Source organism: Mytilus californianus, unplaced genomic scaffold, assembly GCF_021869535.1.
Source record: "Mytilus californianus isolate M0D057914Y unplaced genomic scaffold, xbMytCali1.0.p SCAF_6, whole genome shotgun sequence".
In the NCBI taxonomy this organism is placed as follows: Eukaryota; Metazoa; Mollusca; class Bivalvia; order Mytilida; family Mytilidae; genus Mytilus; species Mytilus californianus.
This window is the reverse complement of record NW_026262712.1, coordinates 102407124-102424678: the sequence shown is the minus strand read 5'-3', so window position 1 is coordinate 102424678 and position 17555 is coordinate 102407124. Positions and strand designations below refer to the sequence as shown.

General features: G+C 32.7%; 1 protein-coding gene across 1 annotated transcript; it reads left to right on the top strand.

Moving 5' to 3' along the window:
* The first annotated feature begins 9465 nt into the window (after positions 1–9465).
* On the top strand, positions 9466–14405 carry LOC127705460 (uncharacterized). The gene is made up of 4 exons (XM_052209786.1): positions 9466–9584; positions 10997–11135; positions 13620–13801; positions 14008–14405. Exons 1-4 carry the CDS (start codon positions 9542–9544, stop codon positions 14220–14222), a joined length of 579 nt encoding a protein of 192 aa, XP_052065746.1. The 5' UTR covers positions 9466–9541; the 3' UTR covers positions 14223–14405.
* Positions 14406–17555: the final 3150 nt, after the last annotated feature.

The following is a 17555-nucleotide window of genomic DNA, read 5'->3' as shown; positions in this document are numbered from 1 at the left end:
TATAACTCACCATTTTATTCACAAATGATTTTAAAACAATCAAGTAAAACATAGTCAAATCTTCGACTAGTACACTAAACATGCGAAATATATTATGTCATTATGTTATGCAATTCACGTGAAATTCACATTGGATTGACGTGAAACTCACATGAACTGATTTCACGTGGGCTTCACATATCAGTTCAGTTTAGGTGAAATTCAAGTGAATTCAAGTGAATTTCACCTGCAATAATTATCTAGATGCAATTACTTGAACAGATTGATCACAAAGACACAACTAATTTTTAACATTTATGTTTAAGCAATGGGTATTTGGCACTTTAAGACATATATCTAAAGTGTGTATGCCATGCAATTGTGAATTCCCAAAAACATGGGAAATTACATGTGCCTGGTTTTTCTCTCTCTGGATTTAAAGGTAAAAGAAAATGGCAAATAAATAAACATTCATTACCATTGTCTATATAAGTTATCCATGTAGACATGTGAACCCTCGAAAGGATATATTTCCCGAGGCTATTCCCTCGATATAAACTTTATACTGAATAGATATCTATAGGAGCTGCTACGCAGCAAAAAAAAAAAAAAACAACAAACAAACAAAAGAAGAGCTGAGCGCTGTAAAGAACAAATTGAGAGTTCTGTTGAATATACCTGGTTTTAAGATATGTGCAACTATGACAAAATTATTATATCATTATAATCAGTGTCTTTTCAGCAATAATTGGGACCAAAATATTTGAAAATCTAAAACTTAATATAAAAATTGAGAAGTCCAAGACCCCAAATGAATAGTAAGGAATGTGGGTTTTTATGCACCCTAAAAACCTAGGGTTCAAGGGCCCAAGATTGCGACCACCGTGGAATTCCTCTCACATAAAATATAAATGATATATTCCGATTAAGAACGTATGACGTCTGTTACATATTTCGACCAATGAAAAAGCTGTCCAATTATATGAACACATAAGTATGTTAATCCCCCTAACACAAATAAGTTTTAGGAAATAATTTTTTAATCGGATTATGGTGACATAGATGATGCAACACACTGTGTCATTTTTCACCCAATGAAAAAGCTGCATATCAATAAAACGGTAAAAGGATGTTTATCCCTTGCCAGGGATTAAGTCGTCATCTGGAAGATAATGTTGTCATAGGAGATTTAAATATCGTTGTACGTACTGTTCAATTCCAACAAACAAAAATTAATACTTTGTTGATTATACTTAATTTACGAAATTGATAAAACAATGAAATGCAACAACATCAGTAGACGACGTCACCATCAACAATATACGTGACGTCATGAAGCCCTCATGAGATTTACTAACTCCCTACGCATCCATAGGGGGTCACCACACGACGGCGTTTAACCAATCACAACGTCATGATTTACCGGCGGTGCGATAAAATCAGTAAGTTAACAACAATAACCTATTGCGAATTGACTTTTAAAATGTTGCGTTGGTGGCTTTTTAAGGTGGTACCTAACACTACAGGGAGATAACTCAAGTAAAAGGGAGTAAAATCAGCTAAACGTTTTAATTACGTTGTGTTGTTAAGGGAATATTAAGCTTCTCAATGATCAAAGTTAGTGTTTGTCAAACTGCTATATAACCAGTCTAATTTTTCTGATAAATTGGTTGGTTCAAATTTTTTGAAATTTTTATATTTTTGTCAAAGGGTCAAAGTAAATACTTTGTCAAAATTTTATGAAAATTAAACGAGCCAAATTAATTTTAGTGAAGGTGTTGGGTACCACCTTAAACCGTCTTTGTTTCTTATTTTTTGTGTCGCTTTAAAACTTTAAAGCTTTTAGCTAGCTTTAAAACCAGGCTTAATCCACCCTTTTCTACATAAGAAAATGCCTGTACCAAGTCAGGAATATGACAGTTGCTATCCATTCGTAAGTTTGAGCGTTTGATTTTGCCATTTGATTAGGGACGTTCCTTTTGAATTTTCCGCAGAGTTCAGTATTTTTGTGATTTTTCTTTTAACAAGTCTATTAAACTTTCAACATGGTCATGTAAAATATTGCGTTTTATGGTTAATTTTCTTTAATTTCATTTTGAAGACGAAATACTATGCGCCAAGTGTTACACGCACATCTTATTACGGCACCTACTGTAGTGGATACTGTAGCGGATTACAAGGAAGCCAATATTGTTTTAACGGAAACCATGTTATATAAGTATGATCCAAATCAATCAATAAAAGATGATGGAACAAAACAAACAAAAAATCTAATTATTAATACATATATACGTTCACGGACCTATATTCTGTCGATGCCTATATTTTGGCAAATGCGCGAGGTCATGTTTTTCTCTGACGGTTAATGACGTCTTTACACTAAACTCATAAGATGTTCGATGTGTATTGATTGATATTTTAGTCTTAGATATAAGAATTTTTATAAGTTGTTATTGGCTTTTAACTAGCTTTCAGTTACTGCGAGTACGCTCATATCTGTACTATGTGTGTTTTGTGCTTTTGTAGTTGTTTTTGTGGGTTTTTTTTGATGAGTCAAGCCCTTTTTCAACTGATTTTTATAGTTTGTTCTTATGTTGTGATGTTTACAAATTCCAAAACTGTCACGTGCTAACTGAGCGTTTGCCACCCGCAAATATATTTAACCCCGCTTCTATCTGAAAGCACCTGTCCTTTCCGTACGGTGACATATAGTAAATAACTTCTATGTCATTTGGTCTCTGCTTGAGAGTTGTCTCATTGGCAATCATACCCCATTATCTTTTTATGCCCAACCTACGATAATAGAGGGGCATTATGTTTTCTGGTCTGTGCGTCCGTTCCTTCGTCCATCTGTTCGTCCGTCCGTCCAATCGTTCGTCCGTTCGATTGTCCGTTCGTCTGTCCCGCTTCAGGTTAAAGATTTTGGTCAAGGTAGTTTTTGAGGAAGTTGGAGTCCAATCAACTTGAAACTTAGTACACATGTTTCCTATGATATGATCTTTCTAATTCATATGACAAATTAGATTTTTGACCTCAATATTACGGTCCACTGAACATAGAAAATGATAGTGCGAGTGGGGCATCCGTGTACTATAGACACATTCTTGTTTCTATATAAACAAACAAACTTACAAATTTATAAATGCCGACGATATTATTGCATACTAACTACATCTACAATCTTTCATGCAATAATAGATACTTTTTGCCGATTAAACTATTATGGTTCCGAGACAAAAACTTGCCATTACAGGGTTTAGGCAATTTGTATGTATTTTGATATGGGCTGCTCTCTGGCGCCGGAGGGTCTCAGCAAGTGGAATTATACATCCTCGTTGAATTCCTATCTTTTTGATCAATTTTAGTAAATGTACTGTATAGTATATATTCCTCATGTTTAATTATGAAAATATAACGTTCATTGAATCATGTGAAATTACTGTAACGGTGCGCATGCATTGCATCCAATAACTGTTAGTAGTGCACTCATTCAGAAGGAGGAAAAAAAAGAAAAATAAACAATTAGAAAGGATAATTTCTTCTCGTCCTTCAAAAGAATAAGTCACAAAGCTTACAATTCTAATTTCTCATATCACGATGTTAAAGAGAGAGACAATCTATTTTAATGTTGGAATTATTGGATGACTAATTAGGTTGACCTTTCATTTAAATTAAATTGCTATTTTAAGTCCTTTTTTTGGTCATATAGCTTATGACGTATTCAAGATATGTATTACTCAGTAAGGAAACTGCAACCAGTAAGCAAAAGTCGTGTTTTGTCTCGACTGCGACGAATGTTTCAGAATGAAACACAAAGTTAGAGATTTCAGTCTGGTGGCGGCGACGACGTAAACTACATACGGAGTATATATATCCCAATTGATACGATATTCCCGGGCTTGTATTTCCTATCATGATTTCCTTGATAGAGGACTGCTGCTCACAAGGAAGCTATTAAACCAAGAGTTTCAAATGGTGAAGTTGAAATCATCCCTTCGTAAATTTTACGGACTACATCACGAGTTGGTTGACCGTTATGGAATAACCGTTTCACAGATGATATCGGATATGTTCCTTATGTCGTAACTACAATACCCTTCCCTTTTCACGAATGTGACCTACCGAATTAGACTATTTGCCGGATTTGTAATAGCATAAGCAACACGACGGGTGCCACATGTGGAGCAGGATCTGCTTACCCTTCCGGAGCACCTGAGATCACCCCCTTTTTTTGGTGGGGTTCGTGCTGCTTAGTCTTTAGTTTTCTATGTTGTGTCTTCTGTACTATTGTTTGTCTGTTTGTCTTTTTATTTTTAGCCATGGCGTTGTCAGTTTATTTTCAATCTATGAGTTTGACTGTCCCTCTGGTATCTTTCGTCCCTCTTCTATTGAACAATGCTTCATAGTTTGTACAAGGATACCTCATGTTGCGAAATTTTTCTCTGTCAAATTTCGTTTTGCCTAATTTCAAACTTACTATGCGTAAAAGGATAACCATATTTGTCCTTACATTAAGGATTCTTGCAAGTCAAGGTTTGTCTTACCTGAATGTGACCTCCTCTTCATTGTTCAAAAGTCAACGTTGTCTTAGTGGATGAGTATATTTCTAAGAAACTATAAATAATTGATCAAATATATTTTGTGTCAGAGCATAAACTCATTTTCATCTTCATTAGTCAAAGTTTATTTTTCTTGGTAAGGTTGGTTTCACTAAAACTCTAAGCAATTGGTATTATTTGTATCGGGTGTATAGAGTTATTATGAGGTGTACATTATCCTGAGATATTACATCTGACATATCACAGGTAAATAGCTGTTACAAACACCAGTCATAACACAGGTAAATAGCTGTTACAAACACCAGTCATAACCCAGGTAAAATGATAATTGGGATGGTATACTAATTTATAAAAGAAAGGACGGTTTTTTAGGGGTGAGGACGGAAGGACTACTACTTAATTACATTCTTTGTGCATAGAGGTTTGCTTTGTCATTTATGTTTGTTATTTTGATTCTCTGTTCATATTTTCAAACGCTTTGCATAGAACAACATTGTAGCGATAACATTTGTTAAAATGAAATATTTGTTGTGTTTATGTACCTGATAAATGCATTAATCATGTGCATTAATATCTTAATATGATTGAAAGTAAAACTGGTGGCCCTTTCAAGACGACAAAAACATAAAATTTGTTTTCACTTTATTTAAAAATCAATTTCCCCTAAGGTGCGACAACAATGTAGTTTGTTATATAATGTTTTGTCATTTTTAAATACTGAAAAAACCTCAATGTTGACTGCTGTATCCCTATTTTGACATTTGTACCTATTATGTCTGTATGTTTTGTTCACACATCGATGTCAATATAATGGAATTTGATGCGACTGTCAAACAAATGAGAGGTTTGCTAGCTTTAAAACCAGGTTTAATCCACCATTTCTACATAAGAAAATGCCTGTACCAAGTCAGGAATATGACAGTTGTTGTCCATTCGTTTGATGTGTTTTATCATTTGATTTTGTCATTTGATTAGGGAGTGGGTTTCACATATCAGTTCTGTTGAGGTGAAATTCAAGTGAATTTCACCTGAGATTATCATGAATTCAAATTTAAATTCATGTGAAATTCATATGAGTAAAATTTCCCTGTGAAAACATTTGATTAAAAAAACAAAACAATATATCCTAGAACATTGAAAGTATCCAATTCATATCTAGAACAGCAGTTTTCCGAAATGAGATAGTTTGAAAAATGTTCAAATAATAAATTCTCTTAGAAAAATAAAAAAAAATATAGTAATATCGTTATACATATAAGAAAAAATATAGAGACAATTACTTGAACAGATTGATAATAAAGACACAGGAACAACTTATTTTTAACATTTATGTTTAAGCAACTGGTATTTAGCACTATTAATAAATATATCTAAAGGATGTCATGTAATTGTGAATTCATAAAATATCGGAAATTACATGTGCCTGTTTTTTCTCTGGATTTTAAGGAAAAAGAAAATGGCAAATATAACAGACATTCATTACCATTGTCTAAGTTAAAACTTCATGTTTTCATGTTAATCCTCGAAAAAGTTATATTTCCCGAGGCGATACCCTCGATATAAACTTTACACAGAAAAGAAATCTACAGAAGTTCCTCTTCAGCTACAACAAGAGCTGAACACTGCAAAGAATGAATTGAGAATTCTGTTGAATATATCTGGTTTTACGATATGTGCAACTATGACATAATTATTATTTTATTATATTATTATATCGGTGTCTTTTCAGCAATGATTGAGACCAAAATATAAGAAAATGCCTGTACCAAGTCAGGAATATGACAATTGTTATCCATTCGTTTGATGTGTTTGAGCTTTTGATTTTGCCATTTGATTAGGGACTTTCCTTTTTGAATTTTTGTAATTTTACATTTTGACGGCATTATGACAATCTCTTGTTTATTAAATTGTTGTACAAGCAGTCATCTTGCGGACCACAGTGGTATTCTTGTAAATATAACTCACATTCCAAGTATAACTATTTGATGCTTTGTATGTTTCCTGCAAGAATGCTTTTGATTAAATGTTCTTAAATGGTGTTGGCTATATGTACCTGCTTTCTCTCAAGCGGGTTATGACTTTTGAACACCGGTATACTTCTGTTGCTTTATTTAAATAGCGGGGGTGAAAATTTATCAATAAAAATATCAAAGGTATACTAGTTAATACTATCTAATCGAATGACGTTGCAAAGTTTTGCTATAAAGACCAAAGGTATTTAAAAGTAAAATCACAAAAATACTGAACTCAGAGGAAAATTCAAAACGGAAAGTCCCTAATCAAATGGCTAAATCAAAAGCTCAAACACATTTGTCATATTACTGACTTGGTACAGGCATTTTCTTATGTAGAAATGGTGGATTAAACCTGGTTTTATAGCTAGCTAAACCTCTCACTTGTATGACAGTCTAATCAAATTCCATTATATTAGCAACGATGCATTGACAAAAAAACAGATACAAGGTAAAAATGTCAAAAATAGGGGTACAGCAGTCAACATTATGTTATCATCTTAATCCCTATAAAAACAAACAAATGTAACAAAAAAGCACAAATCGCATACATCAATTTGCTAGTCTCGATTAATAATGAAAATAACACAATCTGCATTTCAATTTCTACTGATACTCATGCATCTGATCCTTTATATCATTGAACATGAACATACAATAACGATATCTTATTAGTTTTTCGTTTTCATCAGCATTGTATAGATTTCATAAAACTTCTAATGTTTCCTTTAAAACATTTATTTTCAAAGCTTTGCCTTTAATTACTACTATTACTAGTTTGGATTAATGACGGCTACTTTGTAGAGCATTGCACTAAATTATCATAGAATATAAAAATGGTTACATTTAATTTTCATGTTTTCAATATTTCAGGATATATGCAGCCTATGAACCCATATGGTTATTCTGCCCCACCTCCTCCTGCGTACGGCATGATGTATCCACAAGCACAGCAGGTTTCGCCAGCTTATCCACCGACACCTGGAGTACAGCAGGGGTACGGTGCACCTACCCAGCCACAATACAGTTCTATTCATAATCAACCAGTCTTTGGCAATTTGCCACGTGCAAATATGTAAAATGTTAAAAAATGTTTATATGAAATGCATTTATTGTTTGCACAATCTATATAATTGGGTAAACTATTTATTATTAAATCAATGTATATAGCTAGTACTAACCATTAATGTTTCGTTTGATTTGACGAATTTGAATGTTATTGAAATTAGTAATTATGAATATTTATAAAAGAAAATCTGTATTTGTTGTATATTCTATTTTTTTCCGAATAGTGTACATCATTAATACAAATGAATGATTTGTATGCATCAAGAAGTACATGTAAGATATTTTCGAGATTTCGAGTTGTGTCGCTGCTGAAATTCCCTTAACGAACGCCTAATTTACAAGATACTTTAAAAAAATAAGTTACTGTGTATTCATTTATTTTCGTGAGTACCAACTTTCGTGGATTGAGGAAAACTTGCCTTTACGTGGATATTTGGTTTCGTGGTTTTCCAAATGTCTGCATTTAATCATACAGAAAATTTGCATTTCGTTGAACGTTTAAATTCGTGGTTTCCCTGTTCTCGTGAAATCCACAAAAATTGGTATCCAACAAATAAAAATGATCCACAGTATTGTAAATTTATCAAAAATATGAATGAAAGTTGCATATTTCTTCAAAGATTAAATCTTTCACATAAGGGTAGTTAAAGGGGCATTTACTAGGAGATATTAACAAAAAAAAATTATTTTTTTTGTTCAATCATTAATGAAAGTGAAAAAGTGAATTAATAATTTGCTTTTAGCAGCCAGTTGGTTCAATTTTGTCAACATAAACTTAGAAACATCGCTGAATATATATTCACTTGCAAGTAAATAATTCGGCCGTAATGACTCCGTATTTATGTGACCTTCAATTTAAACCCGTAGCCAGAGATGGGTTACGCATAAAGTAGGCGAGTTCGATTGTTAAAAGAATAGTATGTCAACATTGAAAGTGCACGAATTTTTTCAACAGTAATTTAGTATTAAAGCAAGGCAAAACATGTTTAATGTAAAGTGCACGTTTGATAATTTTGACTGTTTAGGTTCATCTGCATTTGATGGTCACCCATTTCTTATGTTTATTGTATTTCCAGACTTTTTCTCGGAAACACGTGTGGTGCAGACTGAAACCAGTGTTATACCTTGTTGTTCCCTTAACATTGGTTAAACAAAAAAAGTTAAAAAAAAAAACACAATAAGGTTTTCTTTTTCCTAAAATATTCGCTTAAACATATGAATTGAATAGAATTCGGTAAATGAACAGTGTTGTCATGTAAATGATCATGGATCACAATATATACTGACATGGTTTGCATGTGTCTCTCGTTAAAAAACAAAAATATCTAAACCAATAACTTTATGAGTATGAAATTGAGGTCTGTGTTTTGTATTTCACGCATTTGCCGCCAAAGTTTATTCAAAATGCAACAGTTTCATTATTGTTGATTTAACACAATTTTAATCAAATTTAGATCATACCAATTTCAATTTGATAATAGAAATTTCAATATTCAATTTGACAGTTTTTGGGCATAATTCCACTGAGATTGCTTATCTTATTGACTTTTAATTTTCAACAATGGTGGTTGAGTATTATGGTATTTACAAAAAACAAATACTTCACGCTTTTGATAGCTTGTTGGGGGATAAACTAGTTCCAGTGAACAATAAAACATTATGAAAAATTCTATAATGCCAAAAAATATAAAACCTGTATATTACACAATTATTGATTTTAAGATGCAAGTCACACATTGTGTTAAACTATCGAGCCTTATTGCGAAATGTATGTATAATATATTTAAATAGTTAAAATTGAATGCTTCATTGTATTTCTATACGTCACAGTTATTATTTATGTAGTTTCCAAGTAGTTATATTGAATTCCAATATTGAGATAGTGAGAATTAACTACATGAATTTCTACAGATAATATTTCGAATGATTATGTTTAATGCGATTTTAGTCTTTCTTTTTATCATAGGTGAGTTCAGTAATGATGATGATATTGTTTAATCGTAAAAAGAGACAATCTACATGAGCCTTTTTATACACTGTAATTTCAGTATAACAGGAAGGGTCAGTGTCTACACCTCCGGGAACGTGTAGCAGCCAATACTTCGTTCATATACCATCATCAGAATATCTGATATTATATGTCAGCTAAACAGAGACATAAAGCAAATATAACTCATCATTTTATTTACAAATGTTCAACAATCAAGTAAATCATAGTCAAATCTTAGAATAGTATTCCAATATATAATGTCCCACGTCAAATGACATAAAAAAGGAATATCATTCAAAAGTTTAAAAAAAGTAATTGTAATTGCAATGGTTGCGGTATGTTTTATAATTTAGTAAATCGTACCAAAATAATGTCAATATAGTTGCTGATAATTTCGAGTGGAATCCAGTCTACCCGAGATGACATACATAAGGAAAATCTTCAAAAGATAGTTTCTCTTAGGAAATTAAAGATAAAGTTATATCGTTATTTATAGTTATATATAAGAACAATTATAGCTTGTCTATTAGCCAAAACGCTAATTATCTAGTGGCAATTACTTGAACAGATTGATAACAGAGACAAAGGGACAACTAATTTTTAACATTTATGTTTTATAAGCAAACGGATATTAAGCACTATTGAGAAATACATCTAAAGTATTTATGCCATGCAATTGTAAAATAAAAAAGTATTGGAAATTACATGTGCTTATTTATTCTGTTTTTTAAAGATTAAAGAAAATGGTAAATAAAACATTTATTACCATGCATTGTCTGAGGTTTTAGTTTAGACTTAGCCTGTTTACCCTCGAAAAATTATATTTTCCGAAGCGATACCCTCGATAAAAACTTTACATAGAATAGACATTTAGAGGAGATCCTTTTCAGGTAAAAAACAAACCCGAAAAGAACGAATTGAGCATTATGTGGTTTATACATGTACCTGCTTTAATATATGTGTAATTATAACAAAATTTATATATCATTGCAATCATTGTATTTTCAGTAATAATTGAGACCAAAATATTTGAAAAGCCAAAATATTATATAAGTGTTTATGAGCTCATGAAGCCTATTTGTCATATAGAAAAGCTAAACCACATTCTGATACCACAGCATCAGACGTCTGGAATTTCAAATCAATTGAATCCATTTTATATTGAAAACAAACGCAATTGAAATGAAAAAACTTTATATGCGTTATAATCAGTTAATGTAGAGCATTTGCCTCCAAAAAGAGTTGCTTTTCATAATGCTGTCCTTGCGTGCATGGCTTTTTATACTCTCTTTGTTTTTTCTTAATTTTTGTGTCGTTTACATGTCAGTTTAATGCTTTCAACATAATCCTGCAAACTATTGTTTAATGGTTGTTATTTTATTTTGAAGACGAAGTACTATGCGACACGTGCTACAAGTACAACAGTTATTCCGGGTATTACAGCACCTACTGTAGTGGACACTGTAGCGGATCATATGGAAGCGAATATTGTTATTACTATTATTATGACTACGGAAACTATGTTATGTAAGTATTAGTTTATTTCAAATTAATGAATGAAGAATGACGATACAAAAGCTATTTTTGTGTTGCTGTGCATCATATTTGTTTGTTTGTTTTCGTATATGGTTTTTAGCAAACATCAGACCGTTAGTTTAAAGACCGTACGGTGACCTGTGTTGCGAACTCCTGCGTCATTTGGTTTCTGGTGGAGAGTTGTCTCATTAGCAATCATGCCGCATTTGTTTTTCCTATATAAACAAACAAACAGACAAATTCATACATTCCGACGATATTATTGCATAATAACTACACGATTCGCTCGTGTATGTAACATTCTATGCATAACTGAAAAATTATTACACCAGGGTTTTCGATATCACAAGCTAGTTATAACATTTACTAAATTTTATCATCGGTACTAAGAAATCATTCGTAAATATAAATCAACATGCAGACTTCTTATACGATCAGGTATTTCCAATCTTGTATGGTAATATTCTTAAAAAAGAACAAAAAGTCGGCATTCACCTCAAAAGCTAAAAAACCTTTAAACAGACTTATTAAGAAAGCATATAGTTATGATACTGTTGTCAGGTCATTAAAGATGGCATATTTTGGCTTTAATATTGATTCACTTATAGGGTCTTTGTTTCGGAAATAAACACATTTATTCTAAAACCAGTTGTTGTCATGCTACGGGTTAAGTTCTTCTCATATATTTTATGATGGTATGATACTAAACTCCTAACGGTAGGGATTGTGCTTGATATTCATACGATGAAGACGCAATCTTACAATCAGTTTAATTGAGGTCTGGAGCTAGCATGTCAGTAACTGCTAGTAGTCCTTTATTAATTTATGTATCATTGTCATTTTGTGTAGTTTCCTTTGTTACCTATTCTGACATCGGATTCGGACTTCTTATAAACTGAGTTTTACTGTGCGTATTAATGTGTGTTTGTTTTTTCTACATTGGCTAGAGGTATAGGGGGAGGGATGAAATCTCACAAGAATTGTTTAACCCCGCCGCATTTGTGCGCCTGTCCCAAGTTAGGAGCCTCTTACCTTTGTTTGACTTGTATGATTTTTACTTTTAGTTTCTTTTATATATTTCGTTGTTTAGTATGACGTCCATTATAACTGAACTAGTAAATATTTTGGTTTAGGGGCCAGCTGAAGCACACCTCCGGGTGCGGGATTTTCTCGCTGTATTGAAGACCCATTGGTGGCCCTCGGCTGTTTTCCGCTCTTTGGTCGTTTTGTTGTCTCTGTGACACATTCCCCATTTCCATTCTCAATTTTTATGCATATCGACAATCTTTCATGTAATGAGAAATACTTTTTGCCAATTAAACTGTTATGTTTCCGTGGCAAAATGTTGTCGCCACAGGGTTTCGGCAAAATATGTCCATGCATTTTTATATGGGCTGCTCCCTGCTGCCCAACGGTCCCATTTAGTGCAATCCCCCTCATTGAATTCCTATCTTTGTGATAAAATTTGGTAAACATGCTGGATAGTATCTATACTACTAGCATTGAATCATTTGACATCACTGTAAATACTCCTATGCATTTGTATCCTGACTGTGTTTCCTGCAACCGTTCAGAAAGAGAAAATGGAACAGCAACGTCACGAAAATGAAAACAAACAATTGGAAAGGACAAGGTCATATCGTCTTTGAAAAGATTTTCTCACGACAATTACAATTGCAATTTATTTACATCATGATGTTAAATAAAAAGGTTGACAATCTGCTTTAATGTTGAATTTATTGAATAACTAATCAGCTTAACCTTATATTACCATTGCTATTTTAGTCCCTTTTTGGTCATATTAATTCTATCGTTACAGATATTTATATCTATGTCAGGAGAGTGCATTCAGTAAATCGTATAGATTACTGTCCGCGAGCGGCGACGGCGAAACTATTATTGGTGCTTTATAAATTATAAACAGATACATCATGTTAAGAAATTTTCATCCGTCATGGTTCTGTAGTCTTGATCTAAACTTTTTGGTTTGTGTACTGCAATATGTAAATGTCAGTCTGACCTTGATCTCATCCTCCTCGTTCAAAAGTCAACGTCAAAAGTCCATTACTCAGAAACTATAAACAACTGATCAATTTTCATCTATATATATGTAGTGTATGCAAGATATGCAAGTCTGTTCATCTGACCTTTAACACATTTTCATGGTTCATTGGCCATCGTTTAGTTTCCGTGGATAGGTCTACTTCTCATTAACTGTAAGCAATAGGTATTGACTATGTCTGATGTATTGAATTATTGTAACACGTACATTGTTTTGATATGGTACATCTGACTTTGATTTAATTTACATTTGCATAAGTATCTCATTGATACTGTTCATTTTATGTAATGCAATTTCTGCTTGCACATCCTTGTTTGTCAAAAAAACACTCTAAAGATTATTCAAACTTTCATGCCTTGAACATGTAAAGATAAAAACTACTAAACGTAATAAATGTTTAACATTTTTCACAGTTCCGGAGGTGCCATAGCAGGATTGATTATAGGTGTATTGGCAGCAGCAGCCATTTTTGTTGTAATTGTCGTTGTATGTATAAAAGGAGGATGTAACAAAGGTAGACCAGGAAGAGTAGTGACAACAACAGGCACGGGAATAGGAACACATGTGGCTGTTACAAACACCAGTCATAACCCAGGTAAAATTAAATTAATTAGGGCTGGTATATTAATTTGTTATAGAAGGGTTTTGAGGGATGATAATGGACGAAGTAGTACATAGTTACCTTATTTGCATAGAGGTATGTCTACCCCAAGTTTTGAAGATTTATTTTTATTATCAACATTGTATAGAGGTTCTATGAAAACGATGTTTCCTATACAATATTATTTTTCGATATTTCAGGATATATGAAGCCTATGCAGCCTATGAATCCATATGGTTATTCTGCCCAACCTCCTCCTGCGTACGGCATGATGTATCCACAAACACAGCAGGTTTCGCCAGCTTATCCGCCGGCTCCTGGAGTACAACAGGGATACGGTGCACCTGCCCAGCCACAATACAGTTCTGTTTATAATCAACCAGTCTTTGGCAATTTGCCACGTGCAAATATGTGACAAATTGTTTAAATGAAATGCATTTATTTTTGCACAAACTTTATAATTGATTAAAATGTTAGTTATTGAATCAAATATATATAATTAGCACTAACTTTTAATATTTCGTTAAATTTGATGAAGATTTTGTATTCTTATTGAACACAATATTTATGAATATTTATAAAAGTTATCCTGTATTTACACTATATTCTGGGATTTTTTGCGACCAGTGTACATCATTTATACAAAAAGATGCTTTGTATGCAACAACAATTAGTTTACTTTCAAGTCTTTGATTTGAGTCACTGCTGAAACTCTGTAATCCCCTTAGAGAATGCTAAATTTACAAAATACTTTTGGAAAAAAAGTTCTGTAAAAAGTAGATTAACAAAAATAACGAACTCTGGGGAAAATTCTAAACGGAAATTCCCTAAACGTATATTGTAAATTTTTGAAAAACTAAGAGTTTAATTTTTCGATCTGATTTTATCTTTAATACTATTTAATGCATTATCTGAAAACTTTCAGTTTACATGAATGATTAAAAATAAAACACACGCAAATCCCCTGTGCATATTTCTATCAAGATCATCTTTTTTTAACAGCAGTAATTTCACCTCAGAACAACATTATTTTCATTTGACGATGTCGTTCTTGATTTCAGATGATATGAAATATATAATGAGCTCTAAGGGTTTACTTTTTACAAAATGTGACCTGGATGGAGAGTTTTCTCAATTGCACTCATACCACATCTTCTTAAATCAATAGATTAGAATTCCAATGAGCACCAATTATGCGGCACTCTTTTGGGGTTTATTTCTATGCTAACATGAATCATAATCTACCTAGTGTTATTACAAAATATTTCAAGCAAGATGCATATTTCTTTCAGGATTCAACTTCAAATGTGTATATATTTTTCATGATTCCTCAGTTTATATATACCATTGGGTATGAACCGCTAAAGATGAACTCTTAGTCGATGAGGGTATCGTCAGCTAAGTACTTAATACTTAATTAATGACATTGTTTGAAATACACATGTACATTTAAAAGAAAAGCCAGTTCTTACATTTTACAAGTACTTAATAAAGGCAACAGTAGTATACCGCTGTTCGAAAGTCATAAATCGATTGAGAGAAAACAAATCCGGGTTACAAACTAACACTGAGGGAAACAACGAAACAACAGAAACACTCTGAAGTGCAACAAAAAACCAAACGGCTATACAACACAAACGAACTATAAGATAACAACTGTCATTTCCTGACTTGGTACAGGACATTTTAAGAAAAAATGGTGGATTGACCCGGTTTTGTTGCTAGCCAATCATCGCGCTAGTATGGCAATGTTAAATATAACACTAAAATGACAACATTACATGATGGGACTACAGTACAAATAAATGCAAAAACATTCAGCACAGAGAAATACACAAATAAACAATACAATAGAACCTTTCGACATGCTAATAGTTATCAAAGGTACCAGGCTTATAATTTAATACGCCAGACGCGTGTTTCGTCTACATAAGACTCATTAGTGACGCTCAGGTCAAAATAGTAAAGAAAGCCAAACAAAGATGAAGAGCATTGATGACCCAAAATTTTCAAAACATTGAGCCAAATACGACTAAGGTTATCTTAAACAAGACAGCAACTTCTTCGTGTATAGTGACAAGTGCACGCTTGAGGATTTTGACTGCACTGTTTAGGTACATCTGTATTTGATAGTCATACATGTCTTATGTTTATTACAACTATATTTAGACTATTTGTATGAAACACATGTGGTGCAGACTGATATCGATGTTAAACCTTGTTGTAATCAACATTGGTTAAAAAATATACTAACAATACCATTTGGTTAGCAAATTTCCTAAAATTTTCTCTTCAACATACCCGGTATGAATTGAACTTATTTTGGTAATGAATAGATTAAATTAACCGTTTTGTCATGTTTATGATCATGGATCACAATATATACTGACAGTGTGTGCATGTGTCTCTAGTTAAAAAACAGATCTAAAGCTTGATTTAAATGTACACTTTTATAACTTTTATAACTTTTATATAATCGATTTAAACTTCAAATAAATAGCAGGGATTTGTTTAACGGTATTTGTTTACGTTTAGTTGAAAGCAAATACTTGGATCAGCTTTTTTTCTTGCAAGATCTATTGTGTACGGCTTTATGAAAACTGTGTTATAATTGCAAGAAAAAATCAACAATATAATGTTTGTATACATATACAGACACAACACAATTTTGTTACGACATTCGCTAAACAATGTATCACTTAAAAGTCTATAAGTTATTGAGCTCTTCACACAAATGGTTGTTATCACTACTTTATATTTGAAAGATTATCATTTTTAAGATTTTAGAGTACCAAATATAATGCTTTAACCAAACTGAAATATCTCGAAAAGTAAACATTTTGCAGATTTTGAGAGGCAAAACATGATATAGGAGATCCCACCTCTGCCAGCAAAAATGTATACCAAAACACAGGTGTCAAGTAAAGTATTTTGATACTGCCGTGGTAGTGTGCTAACCTCGATTGAGGGAGGTAGTGGATTCGAACTACTGAATATAATTGGACAGAGTGGCATCACTTGATTTTTAAAGTGTAAGGTTAAACAATAACATTTTGCTTGTTATACCTTTGGAATTCAATCATGTAAAACATATGATGCCATGCGAATTTCAACGAGTAATGACCCACACACACATCAACACAAGCACCGACATCCATCCACATCCCTGCACATATCCATCCACAGCACTATCAATAAAGTACACCAAAAACACAGGTGTCAAGTTACCGTAATGTTATTCAATACCGCAGCAGATACCTCGTGGTTGCTTGCTAGCATATTGAGTTTGGGAGGTCGTTGTTCAACTAAAGTTTTGAAAAATTATTATTCCGATGAGCACATATCATTGGGGACTAGTACACAGGCAATTTTTTCCAACGTGATTTTAACATGGGAATCACGTGATATTCACTTTTTCCACACCACGTGAGTACAACGTGAAACGAGCAGAAACGTAATATTCACGTTGTGAGCACAACGTGAAATAAACGTTCGTCACACGTGATATTCACGTTGTATATAAATCCACATAATATCAACGTGATAATACAACGTGATATTCACGTTTAATATAAAGCCACGTGATATAAACGTGATAATACAAAAAGACTATGTGAAGCAGCCACTAGGAAAAATGAAATATTGTCTTTGTTGCACTCATTGACATATCATTTTTTGTTCTTGGTCATCTCTATTTGAAGATGTTTCTCTGGTTCTTTATGGTAAAAGTACTGTAAAAGTGAGTTAT